This window comes from Sinocyclocheilus anshuiensis, unplaced genomic scaffold, assembly GCF_001515605.1.
Source record: "Sinocyclocheilus anshuiensis isolate Anshui unplaced genomic scaffold, SAMN03320099.WGS_v1.1 scaffold308, whole genome shotgun sequence".
Lineage (NCBI taxonomy): Eukaryota > Metazoa > Chordata > Actinopteri > Cypriniformes > Cyprinidae > Sinocyclocheilus > Sinocyclocheilus anshuiensis.
Genome location: NW_015558619.1, coordinates 312902 through 339728, shown reverse-complemented (window position 1 = coordinate 339728; position 26827 = coordinate 312902). Strand labels below are relative to the sequence as shown.

The following is a 26827-nucleotide window of genomic DNA, read 5'->3' as shown; positions in this document are numbered from 1 at the left end:
AACTGAGTTTAAGCCCAAAGTTGCCGTCGTTGTAGAAAATGTGCTTCTATCCTTCAGAAGTTAGTGAGAACGCACACAAGGCTACAACTTCCCAATGCCGAGCCCGCTGAGGTTGTGCTTCCAGGTAAAATCTTGTTTTACCCTATTTGTATGTCTCAAGAGTCCAATTAAAAATAAATAAATGAACATTTGCCCCTCTTAAACTAAATCTGTTGTTTTGCTCTCTTTCAGTCGGTAAAATGGTCTGAAAATTGAGGTAAATGCTATATATAGTCTTAAGAGTATCCTTACATGGGGCGGCAGAGTGAAGGCATTCCCTAAGTGACTGCATTATTTTTGTTCCATCAGCAGGAGCTTTCCAACTGCTCTCAGGCTGCTCTTCCAACACTCAAAGCTCTTCTTTTCTCTTGGGGTAAGTGCAGCTTTATTTTATTAATCTGTTAACAGATGCCTATTGGGAGACATACGCTCACCAGATGATCATATTTGGTGTATTTCGCACGCATGATTTCAATTGAATATTGATATTATTGAATTTTGAAAGTCTCTGGTACCTAGAGCTGAAGTGATTCTGGAGGTCATTACAAAATGTTTTGAGCCTTCTTTATCTTGATATTAGATGTAGTTCCAAAAATCTTGTTTTCTAATGGGTTGCGGTCTACTTTTAAGTACTTTTCAGAGTTTGTTTAACGTTGAACTGCACAAATCCTTTCATTTGTTGGTTTGTTTGTTTCCACATGAGACCTTTTGGTCATAGCAGCCTGTCGCATTATGTGCAGGCCAAAGGTCAAATTTAAGGGCTCTTGCTCCCGCTTGGATTTTTGTAGCTCTGAGATGTTTGTGTCCATATGTTGTGGCAGTTATTCTGAGGTCAGCTTTTCACTTTCTGCCTGTAATGCGATGCACTTGAGCTCATGGAGCTGCTGATGGGCTGGAATGTGAGGAGAGGCGGTTTTGGTGCTAGTTTACAATAACCAGTAGCTAAAGTAAAAACTGGCTCTGGGAATATACAGTATTCGATATTACACTGATTTATTTTGGACGGGCAATATTCAGTTTTGGTCTTTATCTAGGAGTGTATGTATGTTTATAAGGTGATTTCTTTTAGTACGTCGAAATCATTCGAATTTTCAAATCATTCTATACTTGTTTGTGCATTACATGTATCATTGCTAACTATGATCAACCAATATTACTATGTGCCATACTCATATTTAACATTCTTAATTGTATATTTTGCCCAGTATCAATTATTTTTTACAGATGATTTAGACTGCACAGTGAGTCTTGATGTGGTCTAAAGGTCTTTTTCAGAGTGTTCCCGACATGCCTGCGAAGGGCGTTACACTTTATCGGCAGGAGCAAACGCAACATCAAAGCTCAAAACATGTTGTCCAACACTCAAGGTATGGGATGCGGTTGCATTGAATTCGACTGGCCAAGCATATGGATAGCTTTGGCGTGAATTTGGCTCAGCAGGCCAGAAGATCTGTCCTTAAACACACAGCAGCATCCGCTTGTGCTAATACCGCTCTCTTTGTTGCTTCATAAGAGACCCGAAGGTCAAGTGACCTGATTAGACACTCGGGTTTAAAGATGCATATGCAAAGCTAGTGTGCGCTGTGAACAGACTCAACATTACGTCATATGTCAGTGGTGAGAAAGGAGAAAATACTGCTTAGCATACTGTAGGAAAATATGATATAAGGCATGGCGCTCAAGCTTTTTGGCTGTCAAGAACCCGACATGCCTGCGAAGGGCTTTACACTTTATCGGCAGGAGCAAACGCAACATCAAAGCTCAAAACATGTTGTCCAACACTCAAGGTATGGGATGCGGTTGCATTGAATTCGACTGGCCAAGCATATGGATAGCTTTGGCGTGAATTTGGCTCAGCAGGCCAGAAGATCTGTCCTTAAACACACAGCAGCATCCGCTTGTGCTAATACCGCTCTCTTTGTTGCTTCATAAGAGACCCGAAGGTCAAGTGACCTGATTAGACACTCGGGTTTAAAGATGCATATGCAAAGCTAGTGTGCGCTGTGAACAGACTCAACATTACGTCATATGTCAGTGGTGAGAAAGGAGAAAATACTGCTTAGCATACTGTAGGAAAATATGATATAAGGCATGGCGCTCAAGCTTTTTGGCTGTCAAGAAAGAAAGTGGTTTGTATTGACATTTTGGGTGAAGAGTATTGGGGGAATTCAGATTTGCTTCAGTGAGGAGGCTGTTGGATTTAGGTTAACAAGCATGAATAAATCAGCTTTTACCAAACCTATACGTTAGAGCAGTGGTTCCCAACCCTGGTCCTGGAGGCACCCCAACACAGCACGTTTTGCATGTCTCCTTAATCAAACACACCTGATTCAGGTCATCAGCTCATTAGTAGAGACTTCAAGACCTGAAATTGGTGTGTCAGAGAAAAGGAGACATGCAAATTGTGCAGTGTTGGGGTGCCTCCAGGACCAGGGTTGGGACCCATTGCGTTAGAGAACTGATTCTGTTGCTCTAATCAACTTGGCCCTCAAAAATCAATATTTGAGATTTTGCAATAGACAGGAGAATCTGGATCCAGACAGTATATTGTACTTAGCAGAACAGAGAAGATTAATAGTCATTTAAATCACCATTTTGATTATATTTAAAAAGAAATTTGGGATCATAATTTGTTTTGTATTGAAGACACGATCATAGTTGTTCGATAGGTTTTTCTAAAGCTTTGCTGGCGCTGGTGACTGAAACATGCTGTTTAGCGTTTCCTGTTAGCATCTGTTTATTTACATTTTTGCATTCATTCATTTAGCAGTTTTTTTTTTTTTTTCAAAGTGACTTGAAAAAGAGGAGGAACAAAGAACTTATTCGTTCATTAATTAATTAAAAGTGGTTTAAGTACACATTTTAAAACAATAAATAATATACTTATTTCCATAATAGGTACTTATTTCTATTAATGTACAAAAAGAATATACTTACTGTAAGTGCAAATTGAATTCTGTTTCCTGACACTTAGAATGAAAAGGAAAATAAATTATAGTTTGAAAATAATATTATATTTCACTCTAAATATATAAACTTTAGAGTGATTTTTTTGACCCACTTAGGTGTAAAGGCACTTAGGTATAGGACATAAAGGCATGTCATTTCATAATTACTTGTGTTTTTAAAATGTGGTTAAAGTGTACTGCCGAATGTACCGACAAGCATTTATGGCAAACTAAAATATACTTTATTATCGCTTCTATTGAATCTTGTATGTCATGTATTTAATTATATTTCTAATTACACATTTGTAATAATGATGAAGTTGCAAGTTAGTAAATTTATATTTACATTTATATAACTTTAAATGTAATGTCAATTAACACACTACAGTTAAAATAATAAAGTGCTATAAGTATACTTAAAAGGGATATTAAAACAATGTTTTAAACTGTGAGTTAAACTTTATTACAAAGTACACATTTAAAAAATTATGAAAGTGTACTTCTACACAGGTTCATTTGGTACAAAACTTTGTAGAATTAAACAATTTAAACAGAATTAACCATTAACAATGTGATACACATTATAAAAAGTAATGAGTAATACTGAAAAAAAAAAAAACAGAGCAGGTTAAAGTACTTTGTTAGCTTTTGCCAGCCAAATATGGTTTCCTGATCAGGCTGGTCTTGTTTTCTTGGTTTTAAATCAGTTTACGCACTTGGCATTCCAATTTTAAGCAATAATAACCACTGTATAGTAAATCCACAATATACGATGTACTACTATAGTATAACCGATGCAATTGGTCCTTCAGTAGGTGAAATTCGGACTTTCACACAACAGCACAAAGTGTGAAATGTAACAAACTGCTGTCACACGATGCAAACACAACTCAAACGCTGTTCTGATGTGTACGGCAGGAAATCAAGCTCTCAGGTAGTGAAGAAGAAGCAGGTCCAGGCCTCTGAGGCTATGGCGGAACAAGCCTACACAGTGCCAACCTTCAGGGAGAGGTGAGATTTTATTGGCTCCTGCATCTATTACAGTTCAGAGGGCTATTTAAAGACAGTGTTAGAGAAACCCTGAAGCCCGCTTCCATATTTACAGATGACAAAAAAAAGACTAAACCTGTGCATTTTGGAATGTAACTTTTCATTTTTGTGTCCGCAGGGCTCCTGAAGGCATGCAGGAGTATCAGAGAATGGCGACTCACTTTGGAAGAGATTTGGTTCAGCTGCAGCAGGAGCTGCACAGGATGAAAGTGGTCACAAAGGAGCAAGTGAACAATATTGAGATTACTAGAGAGGTGAACATCATCTTAAACATCTCTCTTTTCTCGAAATACCTCAATGTTCGCCCCAAAATGATCATTCTGTCATCATTTACTCACTCTCGTGTTGTTATTCCAAACCTGATGGCTTTTTTTCTTCTGTGGAGCACAAGATATTTTTAACAGTGTTGTGTATTTTGTCCATACAATGAAGGTCAAAGAGTTCCTGTATTTTAACAGGTGAAGGGAATGATGCCTTTGAGGAAGGATTATCCTGTTGAGGTTCCCAAAGCACCGGACTTCCTGATCAGTCTGAGAGCTCACACTGTGTGGGAAAAGACTCCCGTCAAGCTGTTCTGCACCGTGTCCGGCCAACCCAACCCTATTGTCAAATGGTTTGGATTCAGTTTTATATTCCAAAACCTTCATATAACTTGCTTTAGTAACGATCTGATGGCTTGACTTAAACTTCAGCAGCATAAACTGTGATATTATTTGAATAATCTCAGCGAAAATGTGATACAGTCATTGGAATTTTTTCATGAAACATTTAGCTGTAAATTGTTTGTGAAACTGTGCTTAAATGAATTGTCACATGCATTTATTCTGCTCATGCTTCATTCATGAGGTCCTTTATGTCTCTGCTGTAGTTTTACTCTCCTACTAATTTGGTTCAAATTAAGCATAACTGTACAGTATTTCTCTGTATTGGCAGGTATAGGAATAATGTTGCCATTGAACCCTTGAATGCTCCTGGAAAGTACAAAATTGAGAACAAGTACGGGGTTCACAGTCTGATTATTAGCAGGTAAGACCTCACACACTCTCAGTTCACAGTTAAGCCTCTAATAGTTTCCTTGTTCCTTTTTAAATTTAGAGTTGCTAACAATTACTCAAGTTTCTCTTTATTACACATTTACTGTACCTAAATCAATTAGCAACACATTTTCAAGAGAGCTTAGCTTCAATATTTACTCACCCTTATGTCTTTCAAAGCCCATTTGATTGTCTTTCTTTCATGGAACACAAAGCGAGATATTGCAAAGAATGTCCAAGCTGCTCTCTTCCATATGAAAATGAATGGTGACCTGTAAAAAAAATGTTTAAAATTTTTACAGAAAAAACAAATGCTAGTGAAAAAAAACCTCTTTATTGGATAACTATTAAGATGCATTATCATATACGGTGAAATATTGTAATTGTATATATTTAATACATGTACTTTTACTGTAATATACTGTACTGTCATTGTTTTATTTTGCGAGTATTTATAATCTATGGTAATTTATAACAGTAAATCTACATTCCCAGAAGTCTCTATAAGTGACGCATCACTTGTTTTTTTTTTTTTGTATTAGTAATGTACTTTAGTGTGTTTTGAGTTGCATTTTATGTTATTTAGTTTTTATTGTGATGGTGTTTTGTCAATCACAGCTGACAGGTTGACTCTTTAGCAAATATCTGACTGTTTTTTAACCATAAATTTAACAGGATATTTTTTTGAATGTGAGTGAGTTTTTCAAGGCCACATTGTCAGTGACTAATTATTAAAAAAATTCAATCTTTTCCTCTCACAAAGATACAGTATCATCTGATTTAATATAGCTTACAAAGCATGCAGACTACTTTTATGGTGCTTTTGGTATGTTCTTGAAGAAAATGGACAAAAAGCCTCCTGGCCTCCATTCACTTTCACTCTTTGGAAGAGTGCAACTCTCCATTTTCCATCTGTAATGGTCTGCGAAAATGAATGAAGTACACTTTCCAATTTAGTCCCAGTGAGGTTCATCTTGAAGAAGTCTCAGCTGTTGGTTCTGCTTAACTTAGCTATGCGTCATTCGATCCTGGAACGCCTGACGCCCATGAAGACTCACAGCCGCCATTACAGTAGCACCTCTCTGAGATCCCAGGCCGTCGCAGTGGCCGCTGTTTGGTCTGACCAGATGCTCATTCATTCTCAGAAAAGCTTGCTGTATGTTTTCCTATGGCTCTCAGAGAGAAATCAAATAATGCAAATTCAAAAGCAAATTGGTGTATTGGTCAGGACAAACATCTCTTATGCATTGCAAAGGAAAAGGAGTGGCTCTAAAATAGTCCACAGGGACTGAAGGTCACATTTCGGTGCTCTATTCTCACTCCTTCGAGTCCAACACACCTGCTGTCGTGTGAGATCATGTACTGGATGCAAAGTCTATCCACTCATACCAAATAGTTCTTGAAAGAAGAACATAGAGATCCACCCTGTTAACTAGCCAAATGACCACTGGCAGATAGTGAAACAAATGTTTTGTCTCACCTTTAAGCCTGAAGTGTGTAATTTTTCCATTGTGATATTTTCTCCTTTCCCAGTTTAATATGCACAGACAGCTGACTATTTGCTGGAATCTGAATCTGCCATTTTTGTCTGACAAACAAACCAGACTGGAGAGTAGATTAACATCGGTGGACTTGAACTTGAAAAATGTGTATTGACGTCTTTACGTGGTGGAAACAAGATACTTTCTGATGTTCATTCATGTTTATTCCATGCTATAACTAGTAAAGAGGAAGAGTCGATCGGTTCACGTGCTACAGTGATCTGTCACGATACATTAAAGAGCCACAAAACGGAATTTATTGTTTGAATTTCTTTAAAAAATGAAAAAAGCTGTTACTTTGTTTCATACCTAAAGTAACCTGCTCTGGTGCGTTGTCAGTGTCCTCTTTGTTCCGCAATGTTTTCTTCACTGCGTAAAAACATGAGAAGGGTCTGGCTGCAGACTTGCACTTGCACTCTCAGACTTGCATTCTCAGACACTTGCGCTTCCGCTAGCGACGTCACTTGCAGGCTTTATTTTTTATTTTGTTCTATTTTTTATTACTTTTTGTTTGAATCTCTCAACATTTTACAACAGTAGCCAGGTGGTGAAGACAAGAAAAAAGAAACTAAATTACAATGTCACTTGCAATCGCCAAAGCGCAAGTGTCTGAGAATGCAAGTCTGAGAGTGCAAGTGCAAGGCTGCAGCTAGACCCTCTTGAAAAACATGGCGTGTGGCGTGAGAGCGCCATGGTTTGTCGGACATAGCAACAGTAATGAAGGGGGGCGGGTCTTTGCGAAGTGTCAATTGTAAGATAATTTAGCCAAAAAGTGTAAACACTGTGGATCTCTTGCGCTTTTAAAACATTAGTTTTTTTTTTAACATTCCAACCAGACGGGGGGAGTGTTCATGGAACTTTTTTTTTCCAGTTTTGATCACAATGGATGGACCCTTTTCACAAGACTTCGTAAATCCTCAAAAGTTTTGATAACGTTCTCTCTTCTGACTACCGTTATCAGGCTCTCTCAGTGTTGCCAAGTCCGGGGTTTTCCCGCGGAATTGGGCTACTGTATCACTGTTGCCGCTGGTTGTTTTTCATGTCCACGGGTTAAAGCATGATAACGTGATATTTAGCCCCTGGAGTGCGAATTTTACCAGGGGAACCCTGCCAAAAACGTGTATTTTATCCCCGGAACGCGATTTTTAACGGGGAGCCCCCCCTCGAAATGCTGGGTGGACTAGTTTTGGGCTAGATTTGAGTAGAAATTGGGTGGGTTTTGTTGTGAACAGCTGGCAACCCTGGTCTCTCAGTTTTTTCCTTTAATTGAAAGTCATGAAAACACTATGGTGGAGTTTTTTTTTGCTATTTGAGTAAATGGGAATGCAAAAAAATATATTTGTGGTACTCTCCCATTCAGTGCTCTCGAAGTTTACCCAACTATGACTTTCGCTGCTGAGAAACCCGAAAATGTCAATAAGGTTTATAGTGGCACAGAAATCGCACACTTCACCTTTATTTTGTAAAGTGATTTGTTATATAATTTAGAATTTAATCTCTAATGCTAATTGTGAGTAATCATTTATTCACTCTTATGTTGTTCCAATAATAGTTAATAATCGTTTTTTTCCCCATCCATACAAGTCAGTGGGCATTGAAATGATTTGGTTACGAACATTCTTTGAAATCTCAACATTTTCTTCTTTTGTGTTTCATGGAAGACAGCAAGCCATACAATGACAGGGGTTTGAAACAACACGAGTAAATGATAACATGATCATTTTCATTTTTGGGTTAACTAATCTGAGTCCATATGGCCTCTATAATCTATGATATGAATTTTGAAAGGCACTAAAGATAATTCTTTATATTTCTGGTTAGAACACCCCTGTTTATTTACATTGTGAAATTGTGTTGTTTGATTGCAGATGTGCAGTTACTGATTCTGGAGTGTACAGTGCTGTGGCAACCAATCCGCATGGAAAGGCCACATCCAAGGCTACTGTCTGCGTCAGGAGTGAGTGTGTCTTCTTTTCTCCTCATCTTTTCTCTTCTCTTTTGGTCTTTCAGTAATTTACCTTGCTTGTCTTTCCATGTAGGGCCACTAGGGGGAGGAGAGCTCTCCCATCTGCCAGGGCAAGGTGAGATGGAGCTTGCGTTTGGCTGAGGCCCAGATCTGAAGGACCTCTTACTTGAGATCATGAGCCATAAATATCTGTTCTGTTCCAGACGGAAAGCCTTGATAAGACATGGAAACAATGTCACATTTTTCCCAGGGTTCATTTGTGCTTGTAAACAGAAGGCAGTGTGGTAAACACCTCCTAGAGCTGTCAATATACAAACAACGTGTTCATAGTTACTGAATCCTTAGTTATTCTCATAGATTCTCAAATGACTTGAAGAACTGGGTTGTGGAAAAATAATGAACAGAACAAATTGCCTTTTTTGTGTGAAAGTTAATATGAAATATATGAAATATGAAGACAAATAGGATTTACCATTTCACAGGGATGAAGTTTATATCTTGGGGATTTAAGCAAATGAAGTATGGTTGCTAAATATATAAATAAATGTAAAAATAAACAAATAAACAAAATATAAATGGAATTAAATATATTACAAATAAATAGTAGTACATTAAAAATAAATAAAATGCATACAAAATAAAATTAAAAACAAAGTTATTTAAAATAATATATCATCTTATTAAAGAAAATATTTAAAAGTCATGGAAATATCTCTTTTGCAGCTTTAAAATGTTTCATATAGGTTAGAAATTTGTCATTGTGAGTGCAATCTCTATAATTAAAAGATCCACTAATCACTTTGCAGCTTTAAAATGTCATATAAAATTAAAAGTGAATGCAAAGTTTTTCAAGTCAACTCAAAAGCACTGAAATATAATTTTTCCTATCAGCTTATAATAATCTTTAAAAGTCATCTGTTGTGGTTATTTTTGGTAGCTTTTAAATATTTCGTATAGATTAGGATTTATTTTTGTGAGTGCCATCTCTATAATCACGAAAAATGGTCATGGAAATTCATTGTGTTAAAATAAATAAATACATAAATAAATATGAGGAATTAACTCATAGATTTATATCACACAAAAACATTAGCTAAACATGCTTTGCACAATCAAATGGTTTGGTTTATTGGTATGGTGCACATCTGACCCATGGGTGGTCTTGGGTTTATATTGCGTTTCCTTTAGCTCCTCTGTTCGGCATTCATCCCAGCAAGCTTGAGGTGACCCTGCTGGTGTCATTTGGAGTGACGTTTGGTACCGAAGGAGAGTCTGTTCGTCTGGTGGCCAACATGGTGGTGGTGCCTGATCTGCCAAACCTGCCACCCGAGGCCATGTGGTACAGAGATGGTGAGAGGCTGCATTTCTCAGTCAGTTTAGAAGCACTGAAAAAGCTAAACACTTTGTATTTGTGTGTGTAGATACTTTGCTGATGCCATCCAGGTGGGCTGAGATGTCATTTGGTGGTGGGGTCGCCAAGCTTACACTTCCTCACCTGAACAAGGATGATGAGGGTCTTTACACGCTTCGCATTTGGACCAAGGATGGAACTGCTGAGCACAGTGCTTACCTGTTTGTTAAAGGTACAGAATATGATGCATAAGCTAACCATCACTAAAATAACTGGGAGGGGGACATGGGTGTGGAAAAAATATAAGATTGGAGGAATAATTTTACCTTTCCTTGAGAAACAAAGATTTATGAGCAAACATATTGAAATATTGGTTTTGGAGAGCTATTACATTTAGTCTAACACTTAAATGAAAAAGCAATCTAATTGCTTTTTTGATACATCCATTAAATGACATATATATTTTTGAATATGTCTGTATTTGTTTCACAGATGCCACTCCCACAGTGGCCGGGGCCCCTGGAGCCCCCATGGATGTTAAAGTCTCTGATGTCAACGCAGATTACGTCCTGGTCTCCTGGAAACCTCCAAACACCACCCATGAGGCTCCCATCACTGGATACTTTGTGGACAGGTGAAAGTTACAAAGACAGAATTGAGAGATTTAAACTCGCAAGTCTTGACTTTTTTTCTCAGAATTGCGAGTTTATATTTTACAATTCTGACTTAATAACTTGCGGCTGCGTGTTATGAAGTCAGAATTGTGAAGTATAAACTCGTGAAGTATAAACTATAAAAAGTATAAAATATTATATAATTTTTTCTTTGCAAAATTCTCAATTTTGAGTTTATATCTCACAATTCTTAGGAATAAAAAGTCAGAATTGCGAGTTTATATCCCGTAAATCTGAGTTTATATTTAGCAATTCTGAAGTCATTTCTCAGAATTGCGAGTTTCAGTATCATGCAATTATGAGACAAAAAAATCTCAGGAGCTTTTTTTTATTTTTTTTATTCAGTTGCAGAAATGGGCATACATTTTTATTATTTAGATAAATAATTAAGAGTTAAACGCACAAAAAAAGACATGTTAGACATATTTTAAAAAATCTTACATACATCTTGCATCTTGCAGACGCAAGTCAGGAACCAAGGACTGGGTCCAGTGCAATGACTCCCCTGTGAAAGTATGTAAGCTGCCCGTCCACGGCCTGAGCGAAGGGGCTTCCTATCACTTCAGAGTGAGGGCTGTGAACAAAGATGGCATCAGTCTGCCTTCCAGAATGTCTTCTGGAGTGACCGCTGCAGAAGTGGAGAGTGATGTGGAAGGTAGGACTAAAAACAGCAGATAAAGACATCTTGTGCTAAAACAGGACCAGCATAACCCACATGATTTAAATGAGCTGTTATAATAAACTGAAGCAAAATGCGAGCTTGCATCAGTAGCAAAAAAAAACACTTCTTCAAGCTCTAGACACCTCTGGCAGTGTACAGGAAGTGTATAGGATGCTTTTCCTCCTTAGATGCTCAGTTTCATGTTTTGCTCCGAATTTACAAAGAGAATTTTCTCACAGGTGTGATCCAAGTGCCTTTAATACTTCGCTTTCTGTGTTTTTTCACATTTCAAATTCATTATATGCCTTTAGTGTCACATTTGACATACACATTTCAAGTAAGTTGTACACAGAAGCTTAAAGGCATCTGTACTGGTGATCTTAAAAGCAGTCCGGTGTTTAATATTTTGAAATGGAATCACCCAACCTGATGTAAAATTGAAGTATTATGTTTATGTATTGTGAAACAGTGATTAAAATCGAAGGGAAATATGACATTGCGATTCGACAGGAGGAACTACAAGGAGGTACAATCAATTTCAGATTTCACTGAGCCATTAATATCATCTTTCTCCATCTTTTCAATCCAAACAAATGCATGCTGTCTCTGTCAAATTACAACTTAACACTTAATCCATTTTTTCATTCATTCATTTAATCTAGTAAAACATCAAGGGTTAAACAAAACCCTTTAATTACCTTTTCATTTTTAAGGAAGACAACTCATCCTTGTGTATTATATTAAAAATATGTATGCATGGGACCATTGTAACCAAGAATAACGATGGAATATCCATGGTCCTTAACGATTTTATGTTCAAATTCATTTGAATGGAAGGTGCCCAGTAACTAATCAAGTTTTTCTTCATTTTTAATCACCTGTTTGGCTTCATTTGAAGTAGTCCTGACTTCCTGACAAATTCATTTTTAAAAGTAAGGATATTACATGTCATCTCCCAATTAATATGAGGCCAGGTAAACTAAATAAAAATAAATTTAAATATATCATTAGAAAAGAAATAGTAATAGTTTCTAAATGAATTGCAGCATGACTTCCAAAAGTATTTCAAGTCAGCTAATCAGACTGGTCTGACAACAAGAGCAAAAATGAATAAATGGCATCAATAATAATAATTTAGGTTAGATAAGGTTACATATTAAGTGTGAACTGGCTAACCAGCTAACCAATAATTCTCCAAGGCTGATTTCATACCATCCCTGCATTTAACCCAAAACATGTGTGTTCCTCAGACTGAATTTAAACAGCAAATAGATGAGTGAAATAATCTGTTAATTAAATCCACCTAAATTAAATTAATCCAATTAAATAAATCTCAAAGTATTAAAATGTTTTTTTCTGCAGTGTGGTCTAAATCCTAAAATTTTATTCACCAGGATATGACTAACTGAATTTTTGGCTGCTATTATTATTTTCTTATACAATTACTTTCCTTACGATATTCACAGAATATTCTGAGGAATGGTAAAGTAATCAATACAATATACTGTATGTCTTTCAGTTCTTTCTCTACCATAGCTTTGTCAGTGAACAGGTCTTCTGTTTTTGCCAAAAATTAATGTTGTCTCAACACATTAGTACTAAGTTACTAATACACTGCGAATAAGAGTGTATATGTTAAAAGTGTTATTTTGTATAAATAAACATCTGATTTATTCCTGTTTAGTGTATGTAACAATACCAGGTCCACCCACCAATGTGCATGCTACAGAAATAAACAAAACATACATTGTTCTGAGCTGGACACCACCTAGCCCTCGCGGACGGGCACCTGTGTGGTACCTCATTGAGAAGGTGTGTGTGTGCACTTTTTTTATCTGTAAAAATAAAAGTTTTTCTCATATCATGCTTAAAATCTATTAAATATTAATTATGTCAGTTTCTTAATCTTACTAGTTTTCAGAATAAACAATGTTAGATTTAAAACAGTCATGAAAATCAAGGAAGTCAAGGAATTTATACATAAAAATGCTATAAAAGTCTTTAATTGTGCTTTAAATGTAGTATTTTAATGTAATACATCATCAGTGTAATAATGTAATGTAATTTTACAGTGCCAGTCATCATATTTGGTAAAAAGGTTGTTTTTTCCCGTAATTCCTGGGTTTTTAAAGGGGTAACTCTCCATGACTTAGTGTGTAGGTGACAGTCACGTCTGGCAGAGAGTCAACACTGCGGTCAAGCTACGATCTCCCCGTTACCCTGTTTACGATACGGAGGACAAGAAGTCTTACCGTTTCCGTGTAATCACTGTCAACAAGTATGGCTCAAGTGAGCCGTCAGAGCCCACAGCACCCATCCAAAAGGTGGACCCTTATGGTAAGAAGGCTCTAAACTGTCAAACTGCAACGTAACAGTCCTGCTGCCGTGGTTGTTTAACTGTCAGATGCCAAACTGTGTGATATAAGATGTCCAGAAGATGTGAAAAAAATGCTACAAATGCTTCTTGTGTAATGACTTCCATGCTGTATTTTGCAGGTGTTGTTTCGAATATTGGTATGTATGTTTATGTTACCACAGCCTTCTGCTTTGCGAAAAGGAAATCACTTAGCTCGCTAAAAGTCTCAAATATCACTGTGATCTTAAATGCTTTTCCATTTCACAAGAACTTTGACACTGTTGTTTGGCTCACATTTATTGTGTTTTAGTCCCACCTCAGCCCACATCCATCCACCGTAACATGTTCACTTTCAGCACGGCAGACTTCCACTCCCAGTTAAACCTGTGAAAATATCTCTAAAAATTGTGTTTTGGTTTGTGCAGGTGTCCCCTCTGCCCCAGGACAGGTGATTGCTTCCAGAAACACTAAAACGTCTGCTTTTGTGCAATGGGAGGCCCCGAAACATGCTAACAACCTCATGGGTTACTATGTGGATGCCTGTCTGGTCGGCTCCAAAAAATGGTTCCCTTGTAACCACAGGCCTTACAAACACACCAGGTAAAATGTGCACAAAACATCCAGATTTAGTTTAACTTTGTCACAATAATCGCTTGAGAAGTCTTGACTGGTTTCTGGAGGTTGGTTTACATTGTGCTTGACCATCTGGATTTACATTCGTCAGGTTTGTGGTCCATGGTTTGGTCCCCGGAGATACTTACGTGTTCCGTGTGCAAGCAGTTAATGCTTACGGGTTGAGCGAAGAATCACAGGAATCTGCTCCTCTCTTCATTGATGCTGCTCTTTGTACGTATGCAACTATGCTGGCTTCTATAGCAATGTTACAAAGGTTATAAAGGAAAGGGAAGTTAGGATAAGACAATAAGTTAACCAAAATGGTGATTTATCATTGGTTTAAAGGCACACTAAATATTTTTTTTTGTTTCACTGGCCTGTATACAGCAGTGGTCTTGTAGTTTATATTGACACCTACTGGTGTGGATGTATTATCCAAACATCGTCAGTTGCATATGCAAAAATATGCAAATGTATCCAATAATAGACAGTATAAATAGTAAAATATTCAAGGTGTAAGAATAGGCGGACTATTAAAGGGGTCATATGATGCTTTTTTAAAGATCATTAACCAAATACACAAAATAATGATCTTTAAAAAGCATCATATGACCCCTTTAAACTAATAACAAAACATACTTACAGCAAATATAAAGACATGTACAATTTCTCATTTAACATTTAAATAAAGCTCTGTGTTGTTGTCATAAATGCTTGTGTTATCTTATACAGTTGGTGCAGTGGAGTATGGTATGTATGTAATATATTTCCATTTATAAAGTGATTTAGCACTGATATTTACACACAAGCCTAATAAAATCAGCTCTAAAGTAAAGTCACGTCAGTGTGAGGTACACTTATTGTAGGCACGTTTAATTCTTGGCTGTTTGTGAATTTGTGTATGATACTGCATCTATAACCAATCACTGAATCTAATGTCACAGTCAGGGGCGGACTTAACATATAAGCGAGGTAAGCAGCCACTTAGGGCCCCGGAGAATCAGGGGCCCCCATCTGATATTGGCGAAACACATTTGCAGTATTGAGCAATGTAGCCAATCACAGACATATCTGTTGCTTTCTTGAATGCAATACCAGAATCTTTAAGTTAGAATCCACTCACCGCTCAAAACGCTGAGTTTTTGTAAAGTGCTGAGCTCTGCAAGCTCGGGAATCCTCTCATTATAAGTGTAGATACGATGTAAATAAGAGATTCATTGTGTAGTGTAGAGAGCTTATTAATGGAATGTCGTGAGATTGCAATGAACTGTGTGAGTGACCGCTTTTCGTGATTATAGACGGAGCGCTCTGCGCACATTCTAGGCTGTAGACCTTCTGACTGTCTCAGAACAGAGATATTCACCTCAGTAAAGAAATTATTGTGTTTCAAGTCACAATTTTACTTGTCTTGATGTTTCAGAATGACTCTCTTTTGTGCTTTTCCTAGGTGTGCCAGTCCAAACACTCATATAAATGCACGAATGCAATGACTGGAGATTTTTGCTAATAATAGACTATATTTTCGATTTGTTTCTCGGCAAACCCTACCATATGCCTTCAGAACACTTGGAAAATGGAATGAGTTGCATGGGATAATTTTATGTTTGTAAAAAGATTGAAAAAAATTACTATTTATGAAATGGACAAGTGCAAGCTTTTTTTTCTTTTCTTTGATAATGTCTTCTTTTGTGTTCCAAAAAAAAATAAGGTATCCTAATATGGCTTTAGAACAGCATCAGGTTGACTAATTACTGGTTGTGAAGGGATAAATAAACTATAAACAATGAGGGCGAGCGAGCAAAATAATGGTTAGGTGTAAAAGAGCACATAGTTATTGTGTTGGGGCCCTGGAATTTGCTTAAGTCCGCCCCTGGTCACAGTCAATGATTTAATCTTGTACCTGATTTTTATTTGATCCACAATGGCTCTAGTCACTCATAATGTATGTGATTGTCAGAACTGTTATCCATCTCGCTGAACGTTTTTCCCTCTGTCTCACATGATCAGCTACTCCCTCTGCCCCATACGGCATCAGTCTGCTGAACTGTAATGGATCCTCCATGACCCTGGCCTGGAAACGCCCCAAAAACACCGGCGGCTCTAAGATCACATCTTACTACCTGGACAAGCGTGAGGCGGGATCAGTCGACTGGAAGGAGGTTAGCCCCAATCCGGCTGTCCACAGGACCTTCACGGTACGATCTCCATGAATATATTTCTTAGGGGTCATATGATGCGATTTCAAGTTTTCCTTTCTCTTTGAAGTGTTACAAGCTCTTGGTGCATAACACCAAATACACAAAATAATGATCTTTAAAATAGCATCATATGACCCCTTTAATATCTATTCAAGAACTTATTTAAAAACTATCTTTATCTTTGAATTAAAAACATTACTCTAAATGTGTACCGTCGTTGTGTGTTTTCTGGATTGGTCTGTATTTTTAACATCTGGATCCAGGTGGAGAATCTGACCAGTGGAGTTTTCTACGAGTTCAAGGTTCAGGCTGCTAACTTGGCCGGAGTTGGCCTGCCGTCTGAGCCCAGCAAAGCTTTTGCCTGTGAGGCCTGGACAATGGCTGAACCTGGTCAGTACCCTGTTTACTGTCCGTATAAAGCAAAAAACCTAGAATCTAAAGATGAAAAAAAATAACTGAACTGCTCCTGTCATCGATATTCATATACAGCGTTGGAAGGTTGCTTTGGAAATGTAATAGGTTACAGATTATTTAAAATATAATAAGTAGTGTAACTATTTCAATTAATGTATTAAAGTAATGTAACTGATTACATTTTATTACTTTTTGATTACTTTTTTAGATGTCTAATGAATGTTTTCAACTGTTAACCATTTTGAAACATTTAAAGCAGGCAGGGTTAACCTTACAGTAGGACTCAACACTGATTACTGTCAGACTTTCAAAATCCTTCTTCACATGAATTTTAAAGCACAGTCACCACAAAATCAGACTTCAGCACATCTTTTTACTTTGAGATCATTCTGAGGTTAAATGCAGATTTAAAATCATAACAAGAAACCGTTTAATAGCTATGATACTGTTTTGAAATCAAATCTTTGCATAGCTATGACAGGAAACACTGGCATCTAACAATGCCTTGGAAAAAGCAGTTCATCTTAAAAAATAAAGCATATACATAAACCCAAATGGGAAATAAAACAGTTAAGCATGTGTCCTTAACTCCTGAAAGATTGGTGTTTCATATTTTAAAGCAGTCAATGCAATATGGGAAAGAAATCAATCATATCTGTATGTGTGTGAAAATATTCAGATGTAACCCCGTTTGTAATCTTTAACATTTTCATAAGTAACTGGAACAGATTACAGTTACATTTATTTTGTAATTAAATTATGTAACTCTGTTACATGTAACTCCCCAACACTGTTCATATATGGAGGTTGCACAGCAGAAAGTACCATCTTGTCTAAGTTCATAATTCCTCTCTTTGTTATCAGGCCCAGCGCATGACATTAGTTTCTGGGAGGTGCGTGACACCTCCGTCCTGGTGCAGTGGAAGCCTCCTGTGTACAGCGGAGACTGTCCCATCACTGGCTACTTTGTGGACATGGCTAAGAAGGGCTCATCAGATTTTGCCGCTGTGAATGCTGAGCCAATTGGGCATTGCTACTTGAAGGTGTCACAGAAAACCCCTCATTTTGTTACAGAACTCTGTTGAAATGTGAAATCCATATTCAGATGTTTATACACTGATCTGTAGGTGGCTGGACTAGAGACTGGAGCGTCATATGTGTTCAGAGTGCGGGCTGTGAATGCTAAAGGTGTTGGAAAAGCCTCAGATGTGTCCGATCCTGTATGTGCAAAAGCGCAGCCAGGTAACTGCAATACTGTATTATTATCAACTGTAAGCACTCATTAACAATAGGGCTGCAACAAACGATTTAGATTTTTTTGTAAATTGGATTAATTTAACGCTTACCGATAATTTAACGATTAACGATAATCGTCGATTATTTCACAGATTAATCAGTAGGCTTTGTTCTATTATTCAGCTTTTACAATTTGTGAAAATATCGAGTTACACATTCTAACTAATAAATAAAATAAGGCAATCGCTTCAGCTTTTGAAAATTTCTAAATATTACAATTGTAAAAATAGTTATACGATTACTTTTTAACAATAAAAAAATCTATATTTTTGGCACACAAAATGAGATGACAGACAGAGAGACATTCTCATTCACCAGTTAATTAACTGTTTGAAAAAGCAACTCATCATTCTGCCTAACAACTGCTTTTGTAAGTCATATGGATATGGAACAAAATAATAGTAAATGATAAGACATTTTATTTTTGGATAAATTATTTTATTCAAAACATTAGCTCTCTTAAAACACCTTGTAGTGTTATAATAATCAAAACTGTACAGAGCTAGATTAAACTTTAATCTATAGAAACCAAACTATCACTTTAATGTAATAATGTTTATATATTTATTCATTTTTGCATTCACAAATAAAAAGATTTTAACTTTAGTTTGCTCCACAATGGATAGCTGCTTTATAACAGAAAATCAAGTTGTAATTCTAACTGAAAGCGTTACTGACATTGTTTTTTCATACTGTAAATCTGCTTGCTTTTAATCAATCGATTGTATAAAGCACTATATAAATAAACATGACGTGACTTGAGTGCCGATTGCACAGCTCATGCAAACATATACACATCGCTATGATTAGATGCTTTCTTAACTGCTGTTTTCCCACCGCTGTCATTTTTGTTCTCTGTTTATTTCGTTATTGAGAGGAAAGCACACAGCACATGGCTGCCTTTACACTCCGGCTCTCATAAGTGCCGTGTTTTGTTCCAAACCTGTATTTCTTTCTTGCTTGGAACATAAAAGGTGTTTAGCAGGATGCCCGAGCTGCTGTTTTCCATACAGTGAAAGCCTTTCATTGAATGGCAAAAAGTGGATTATGATAGATAAAACTCCTTATTTTGATATTATTTTGCATTATTTTTAAGGTACAAAGGAGATTGCATGTGGTGTGGATGAAGAAACCGGAGACATTTTCTTAAACTTTGAAGCTTGTGAAGTTTCCGAGACCTCTAAGTTCACATGGTCAAAGTCCTACAAAGAAATCACTGAATCAAGCAAGGTCTCCATCACGTCCTCTGGAAGACAGTATGTCTGATCTGTGTGGATTTTGTCATTTATTCAACCCAATCTCATGAGAATTTTTAAGTATCGTGCAAGTGAATGAGTTTGCACAATCTGGCTAGTGTAAAAACGTATGATTTGTGGGTAAAATATCACTACCAAGGTCAAAAGATTGTACACCAATGTACAAATGAGATTCATATGAAATTGCAATCAGTTTATCAAATTGCAAAATACTTACGAATTGTCATGAGACTGTGTTGCATATATTACATCATTACATAATGAAGTTCTGTAGCAAAGTGCTATAAATGAACGAGCTGTGTTGTGTTCTGTCAAGCTCTAAGCTGACATTTGTAAACACTGAGAAGGAGGATTTGGGCGTCTACTCTGTCGCGGTGACTGACACAGATGGAGTTTCATCCAGTTACTCCGTCAATGAAGAAGGTCAGAGATTGGGTTTAAATATCTCTTTTCGTTATTTACTTATGAAGAAGTTCAATTCATATGATACCTGTTTTCTTTTACAGAGCTCAAAAAAATGCAGGAGCTGAGCTACAACATCAAACATCCCAGTGAGCTGCCTGTGGATTGTTCATGAATGTTTTTGGTCGTCATTTCTTGAGAATCTTAAGAATGATTTGGTGTTTAAATGAATAACATTTTTACTTTTTTTATCAGTTGTTCCGCTGAAGACGGAGCTGAATTATGAGATTCTGGAGAAGGGTCACGTGCGGTTCTGGGTGCAGGCTCTGAAGTTGTCCTCTTCTGTCAACTACAGGTTCATCGTCAACGATAAAGCCATCACGAGTGCTGAGGTACAAGCCAGCACTTCACTGCTCCAAAATCACTTATATGATATATGACCGTAGTGTTTCCCAAAAACCTTTAAACCATTTACTTTTTTTAATTTAGGGGGGAAATTATTATTATTATTATTATTATTATTATTATTTACAAATAATAATAATACATTTACAAATAATAACCAAAATTAGCCAGTTATTATTTTTGTTATTTATTATTTTTATTATTATATAATATATTAAAATCAATTATAATAAATAATAAATTATTATTATTTAAAAATCAATTATAATAAATAAAAAAACTACAAAGGATTAATACAATTAGGCTATTATTATGATTAATATTGTTGTTGTTGATCTTTACAAATAATTATATATTTACAAATAATAAACAACATTAGTTATTATTTATCCGTTTTATTGAATATTTTTATTTAATTATATTTAAAAAAAATATATATAATTTTTAAACAAATAATTATTATTTATTCGTTTTATTTAATATTTTTTTATTTAATTATTTAAAAAATTTAATAAAAAAAATAAACAAATAATTAATAAAAACAGGCAATTGTTGACATTATTATTAGTAGTAGTAGTAGTAGTAGTAGTAGTAGTACCATTAAAGTCACAATTAAAACCCTTGGTAAAATTATATTTAAAATGATTGTACTGTGTGTTTAGGGTTACAAAATCAGCCATGATGTTTCTACTGGAATCATCCAGATGACTATTGAGCACTTCACCAAGGCCAATGAAGGCACTTACACCATTCAGATCCACGATGGCAAGGCCAAGAGTCAAAGCTCACTGGTTCTTGTGGGAGATGGTAAGGGCTTAACAGTGTCTAAAAGTAAAAGTCCAGTCACAATGCTGTTGTGGGATAACTACAGAACTATAAAAACTCTGTGAGCAAATGTTCTTTGTATTTTTCTAATCTTAGCATTCAAAGTTGCTCTGAAGGAAGCTGATTTCCAGAGAAAAGAGCACATCAGAAAACAAGGTTTGTGAAGCAATGTAAATACCACAACAACAACAAAACATGTACCCTATATTGTCAGTATTGTTTGTAATATGTGGTCAGTTTTCATTTATTAATCTGTTGTATTATTCTGGTTTTCTCAGGCCCTCACTTCTCAGAATACCTGTCTTTCCATGTGACGGATGACTGCACAGTGATGCTTGTGTGCAAGGTAACCCAGCATTTTAAGGACTATTTAACATTGATAGCAGAGTCTCATATCATTATTGTTTACACTGTAGCTGGCCAATGTGAAGAAAGAGACAACATTTGCCTGGTTTAAAGAGGATGAAGAAATTACCGTTGATGTTCCACCAAACCCAATGTCTGGATCTTGCTCTCTTCCAATCCCCATGGTATGATAACCGGCGCTTCAGAGATCAAAGTTTAGAAAGCATTAACATAAATGCAGCAGCCTATTAATAAATGCAACATTTAACTTGCTTTGTTTTTATTGTAACTATTTTTTGTTCCAACAGTTCTCCAGAAAAGACCAGGGAATTTACAAAGCTGTGCTAGGTGATGACCGTGGAAAAGATACTTCTGTCTATGATATTTCTGGCAAAGGTAACGATATGTATTTCATTACTATATGCTTGTTATATATAACCAGCTGTTTAAAGGTTTTTGGTCGCAAAGTTTTTGCAGCAGGGACCGATTAAATTGATCAAAAGTGACAGGAAAGACTTTTACATTGTTTTCACAGAAATATCATGCAGCACAGCTGTTTTCAACATAAGAAGAAATGTTTCTTGATCAGCAAATCAGCATATTAGAATGATTTATGATCACTGAGACTGGATTAATGGCTACTGAAAATTCAGCTTTGCAACACAGTAATAAATTACATTTTATAATGTATTAAAATAGAAAACAGATATTTAAAATTGTGACAGTCTTTCACAATATTACTGTTTTTACTGGATTTTTTTGGTCAAATAAATGCCACCTTGGTGAGCATAAGTTTCCCCAAACTTTCAAGTAGTGTAGTGTATTTATAGACACACTATAATATAATAATTTTATATTCTCTTTTTGTCAGTGTTTGAGGATATCATCAACGCCATCGCCAGTATTGCTGGTATGTTGGTTACTCTCGTCTGATTTTATGAACTGGCTAAAATCATTAGATTCACTTCCATTTTTCAGATCCATTTAAGAATAGTATCACTATTGTAGTTTGAATGTTTTGTGTGTTTCGTTACAGGTTCCTCTGCCTCTGACTTGGTTCTTCAGTGCACACCAGAGGGTATCAGACTGCAATGCTACATGAAGTACTACACAGAGGAGATGAAAACTAGCTGGTTTCATAGGTACATTCACATAAAGAGAGACCAACCATATGTTCAGACTCAGAATATACAAATTAGATGATAATGAAATTATATGAGGCGTTATATGATAATATACAGGTACATCTCAAAAAATTTGAATATCCAGCCTGGGCTTCCATTACACCTGAGCAGTGCCACAGGCTGATTGCCTCCATGCCACGCCGCATTGATGCAGTAATTCATGCAAAAGGAGGCCCAACCATGTATTGAGTGCATAGAAATTAACATACTTTTCAGAAGCCTGACATTTCTGTTTAAAATATCCTTTTTTTATTGATCTTATGTAATATTCTAATTTTCTGAGACACTGAATTTTGAGTTTTCATTATCTGTAAGCCATAATCATCAAAATTTCAAGAAATAAAGGCTTGAAATATTTCACTCTATGTGTAATGAATCTATATAATATATGGGTTTCACTTTCTGAAATGAATGACAAAAAATATTGACCTTTTTCATGATATTCTAATTTTTTGAGCTTGAGATCAGAACAGAGTTTTTGTGTCATGTTTGGTGGGTTGTAGCCAAAGTGACTGACTTTCTTTTGTTGTTCTGGCTTCAGAGAGAGTAAGATCTCCTCCTCAGAGAAGATGAGAATCGGAGGCACATCTGAGATGGCCTGGATGCAGATCTGTGAGCCCACAGATAAGGAAAAGGGACATTATACCATTGAGATTCATGATGGCAAAAAATCACACTCTCGCACCTTTGACCTTTCTGGACAAGGCAAGTGGAAGCTGGACTGCTGAATGCTATTGGTTCAGAATGTGACCTAAAAATCAACATTAAATAGGTTAAACATGTTATATGCATACAAATACTCGAATACACATTTTCTATGATTAAAATTATTTTTTATATTTTTGGGGAGCATGAAGTGGAAAATGGAAAGGTTATAAAACTGATCAAATAATGGGGAAAAAAACTATGGTTTAAAAGTTTCTCCAAAACCATTTCAAACGAACACTGGCACATGTTTTTATAATTTTCCTTTGTCATGGAAACATTTATTTGTCATGGACTCTTTTATAATGTGTTCCTTCATTCTAACAGCATACACTGATGCCTATGCAGAGTTCCAGAGACTCAAGTAAGAGAATCTCCATTGCTTCAGTTCATTGTCTTAACACAACTTTTTTTTCCTTAAAGGCATAGTTAACTCAAAAATGAAAATTTCTGTCATCAGTTACTCACCCTCATGTCGTTCCAAACCCGTAAGACCTTTGTCCGTCTCACACAAATTAAGACATTTTTGATGAAATCCAAGAGCTTTCTGGACCTCCATAAACAGCAAGGGAACTACTACAGTCAAGTCATGCGTCACTGACACAAAAGAGAAGAAATTGTTGAATAGTCGTTTTGTTAAATTGTTAAAGTCGTTATTTTTATTTTCTTTGTGCACAAAAAGTATTCTTGGAGCTTTATATAATTACGGTTGAACCACTGATGTCATGTGGACTATTTTACGATGTCCTTACTACCTTTCTGGGCCTTGAACGTGGTAGCTGCGTTGCTGTTTATGCAGGGTCAGAAAGCTCTCAGATTTCATCAAAAATACCTTAATTTTTGTTCTGAATATGAACAAAGTTTTTTACGGTTTGGAAAGACATGAGGGTGAGCAATTAATGACAGAATTGTCATTTGAACTATCCCTTTAAGCATCAGCTCAAAAATAGAGCCAAACACTCATATTTTCTCTCTTTATTTCATCAGAGCTGCTGCTTTTGCTGAGAAGAGTGAGTATTTCCGAGAACTGCTCAAATGCAACATTAATAGGGCTCTAATCTGGTTCATATTCATGCATACTTGAACTCAGGCAGTATAATGGAGTGTAAAGCTTTGTACAATGAAAATATTGTCATTAAATCAGCTTAGGAATGTGTACAGATGCCAGAATCATGACCCAAATTTTCATACAAATGGAAGTAACCAATTTATTATTAAATCAGTGTCATTTTTACCGAAAACTATTCATTCTTTTAATTTACCTAAGTTGGATATAGTATCCAAATGTGTTATATGAACTATTTGCCCTCTGTAGACCGTGGTAGAGTGGTAGGTGGCCTGCCAGATGTTGTCACCATTATGGAGAAGAAGGTAGTGTATCTTTTACTTTTCCCACATTCACTAGTACATATTTCTTTTTAATGCATTTCTAAGTGAACTGTGTTCTCACGAAGTGTTCATATGTGGTGGATTGATTCATAGAACATCTGCACATACTTTGTGACCTTTCACCTCTGCAGAGCCTGAGTCTTACTTGCACAGTGTGGGGTGACCCCAACCCAGAGGTCACCTGGTTTAAGAATGAGCAGGAGGTTGTGTCCGATGACCGCTTCAAGGTCACCTTCGAGGGCGGCAAGTTCGCCAGCCTCACTATCAATAGTGTGTACGTGGAAGATTCTGGAAAGTACAGCATCAATGTACGGAACAAGTACGGAGGTGAATTTGTGGAGATCACAGTCAGCGTCTACAAGCATGGTGAAGAGATCCCAGAGCCCAAACTGGGACAGATGGCCAAGTCTGTCGCTACCCCCAAGCCAGCTACACCCGCTCCACAGTCCTCAAAGACCCCGACTCCGACGCCCTCCGTGAAGTCCCCAACTCCAAGTAACTAGTAAACCATGGCTTATAGAATCTGAAGATACATGAAGTATTAATAGAGTTGATGTATAGTCTGAAGATGATCTGTTTTAGTTTGCTGCAGTAGTCTCCAAATCAGGATCTGTCACTGGTACAGCTGCGAGGTTAAACATACTTACAGTAAATTATCTGAGGGAAGAGTCCTTTAAGATCAGCTTATAATGTACCAATGTACCAGTTTTCACCTCTGAAATAGATTTAAAAAAATAGGAAGATTGTGTTTTATGTATTGCTTTCGCAGCCAAATGATAAGAACGTTGCTAAAGTGCTGTTGGGCCAGTCAGAATCATCACAAAGGCCACCACTGTCTTATCTGTTTTTGTTCTGTACCCTCCAAATGCTTGTTGGTGCCAATAAAAATCAGCCGACCTTCAGTAATCTGAGTTGAATTTGTCTCAATAGGTCATTCTAAGTTAATTTGATTGAGTGTATTTTGATTGTTGCTCTTTAATATAGCAAAAGCCACCATAAAGTATGAGAGCAAGTAATGTTGCATTGTAATTTCTCTGTATTATTGTTTCCAGCATTTGTGAGTAGGCCTATGTTTACATACACAGTTATAATCGTTCTACAGTGGATTTTTTGCGTAGTCAGTTTACAGTCTTATACTTAGCGTGTAATCGAATATTTAAAGAGTTGAGTAAATGTTGGGTGCACAGTGGCAAATCCAATTAATGTGAAGTCAGATTGACATGAATACCTGCTGGACGAAGCTAAACTTCAATCTAGGTCTGTTAATTCCATTTAGTAAAAACTTGACATAAACTTGTTTATATTTGAAAAAAAATAGTTGTTTTAGTAATCAAACTTCTAAAGTTCATGTACTTACTGGGACAGGTTTAAATAAAACACGTCCAATGCTGCTCCTGGAGAGTCACTATCCTGCAGAGTTTAGCTAAACATGCATGAACCAGCTAATCCAGGTTATTCAAATTACTAGAAACGTCCAATTGTGCAATTGTGTTTGGGCAAGTTGGAGCTAAACTCTGCAGGACATTGACCGTCAGGATTGGACAGCCCTGCTAGATCAGATTCACATCATTTAGATAAAGCTATAATACAATTTTATTACTAGCTTAGGGAGCTTCTAGCATTAGCTTAGCAACTTCATGAGTCAACAGATGTCTCATCTTGTTATTCCAGGTCCCAGCTCAACACATTTGGAAAGTGGGAACTTCAAGTAGGTTATCTATTCATCGATTTTAAAGTTTAACCTATTTAGGCCCATTAAAGGCACAATATGTAATTTTCGCCGCTGGAGGGAGCGTATTCAAAATAAACAGAGACAAAGGCGTAGTCTGATGACGCTGTGACTGAGTGTGGAATCATGGGAGTTGTTGTCTTTATCCCCACAGCTGTTGTAATCCGACGGGACTCGGGCAGAAATCATGTTCATGGATGAGCTAATGATTTATTAACGTAGTAGAATGAAGCAGGGTGAGGCTGAAAGCCGTCGAAGCGAAACGAGGCCGCTGAACGAGCGTGACACACGGCTCGAAAGCAGCAGAGCTTTTATTATGCCACAGTCGACCGCTTCTGCTCCTTCCGGTCGTGTGTATGTGGGGTAAAGCAGCGCTGTTTTATCATACTAGATACATTTGAAAGTTCTGTTATAATGCTACTCTGTGCAGTCGTCACCGGTCTA

General features: G+C 36.6%; 1 protein-coding gene across 5 annotated transcripts; it reads left to right on the top strand.

Annotated features, from left to right (window-relative positions):
* LOC107680534 (myomesin-2-like) lies at window positions 1–25560 on the top strand. Of its 5 annotated transcripts, XM_016476453.1 has the most exons (40): window positions 2–124; window positions 232–256; window positions 349–412; window positions 1304–1359; window positions 1780–1826; window positions 3906–3998; window positions 4156–4291; window positions 4496–4650; window positions 4971–5063; window positions 8481–8569; window positions 8652–8693; window positions 9767–9928; window positions 10000–10161; window positions 10422–10563; window positions 11065–11258; window positions 11734–11790; window positions 12949–13076; window positions 13418–13601; window positions 14046–14220; window positions 14345–14466; window positions 16243–16430; window positions 16697–16823; window positions 17712–17890; window positions 17975–18089; window positions 19240–19399; window positions 19716–19822; window positions 19906–19950; window positions 20057–20193; window positions 20869–21013; window positions 21128–21187; window positions 21310–21377; window positions 21448–21561; window positions 21685–21772; window positions 22248–22286; window positions 22413–22518; window positions 23102–23265; window positions 23593–23629; window positions 24253–24275; window positions 24581–24636; window positions 24786–25560. In XM_016476453.1, the coding sequence occupies exons 4-40, from the start codon at window positions 1327–1329 to the stop codon at window positions 25155–25157; spliced, it is 4344 nt and encodes a 1447-aa protein (XP_016331939.1). In that variant the 5' UTR covers window positions 2–124; window positions 232–256; window positions 349–412; window positions 1304–1326; the 3' UTR covers window positions 25158–25560. The 5 variants fall into 5 exon arrangements, with proteins under 5 accessions (XP_016331940.1, XP_016331939.1, XP_016331938.1 ...); XM_016476454.1 differs by lacking the exon at window positions 1780–1826 and having other exon boundaries at window positions 1–124; window positions 1315–1406; XM_016476452.1 differs by lacking the exon at window positions 1780–1826 and having other exon boundaries at window positions 1304–1406.
* The last annotated feature ends 1267 nt before the right edge of the window (window positions 25561–26827 follow it).

Coding starts and splice junctions, on each gene's coding strand:
- LOC107680534 (XM_016476454.1), top strand. CDS start 1,327: ATGCCTGCGAAGGGCGTTACACTTTATCGGCAGGAGCAAACGCAACAT. Junction 4,651..4,970: donor CCCAACCCTATTGTCAAATG/GTTTGGATTCAG, acceptor CTGTATTGGCAG/GTATAGGAATAATGTTGCCA. Junction 22,519..23,101: donor AAAACTAGCTGGTTTCATAG/GTACATTCACAT, acceptor TTCTGGCTTCAG/AGAGAGTAAGATCTCCTCCT.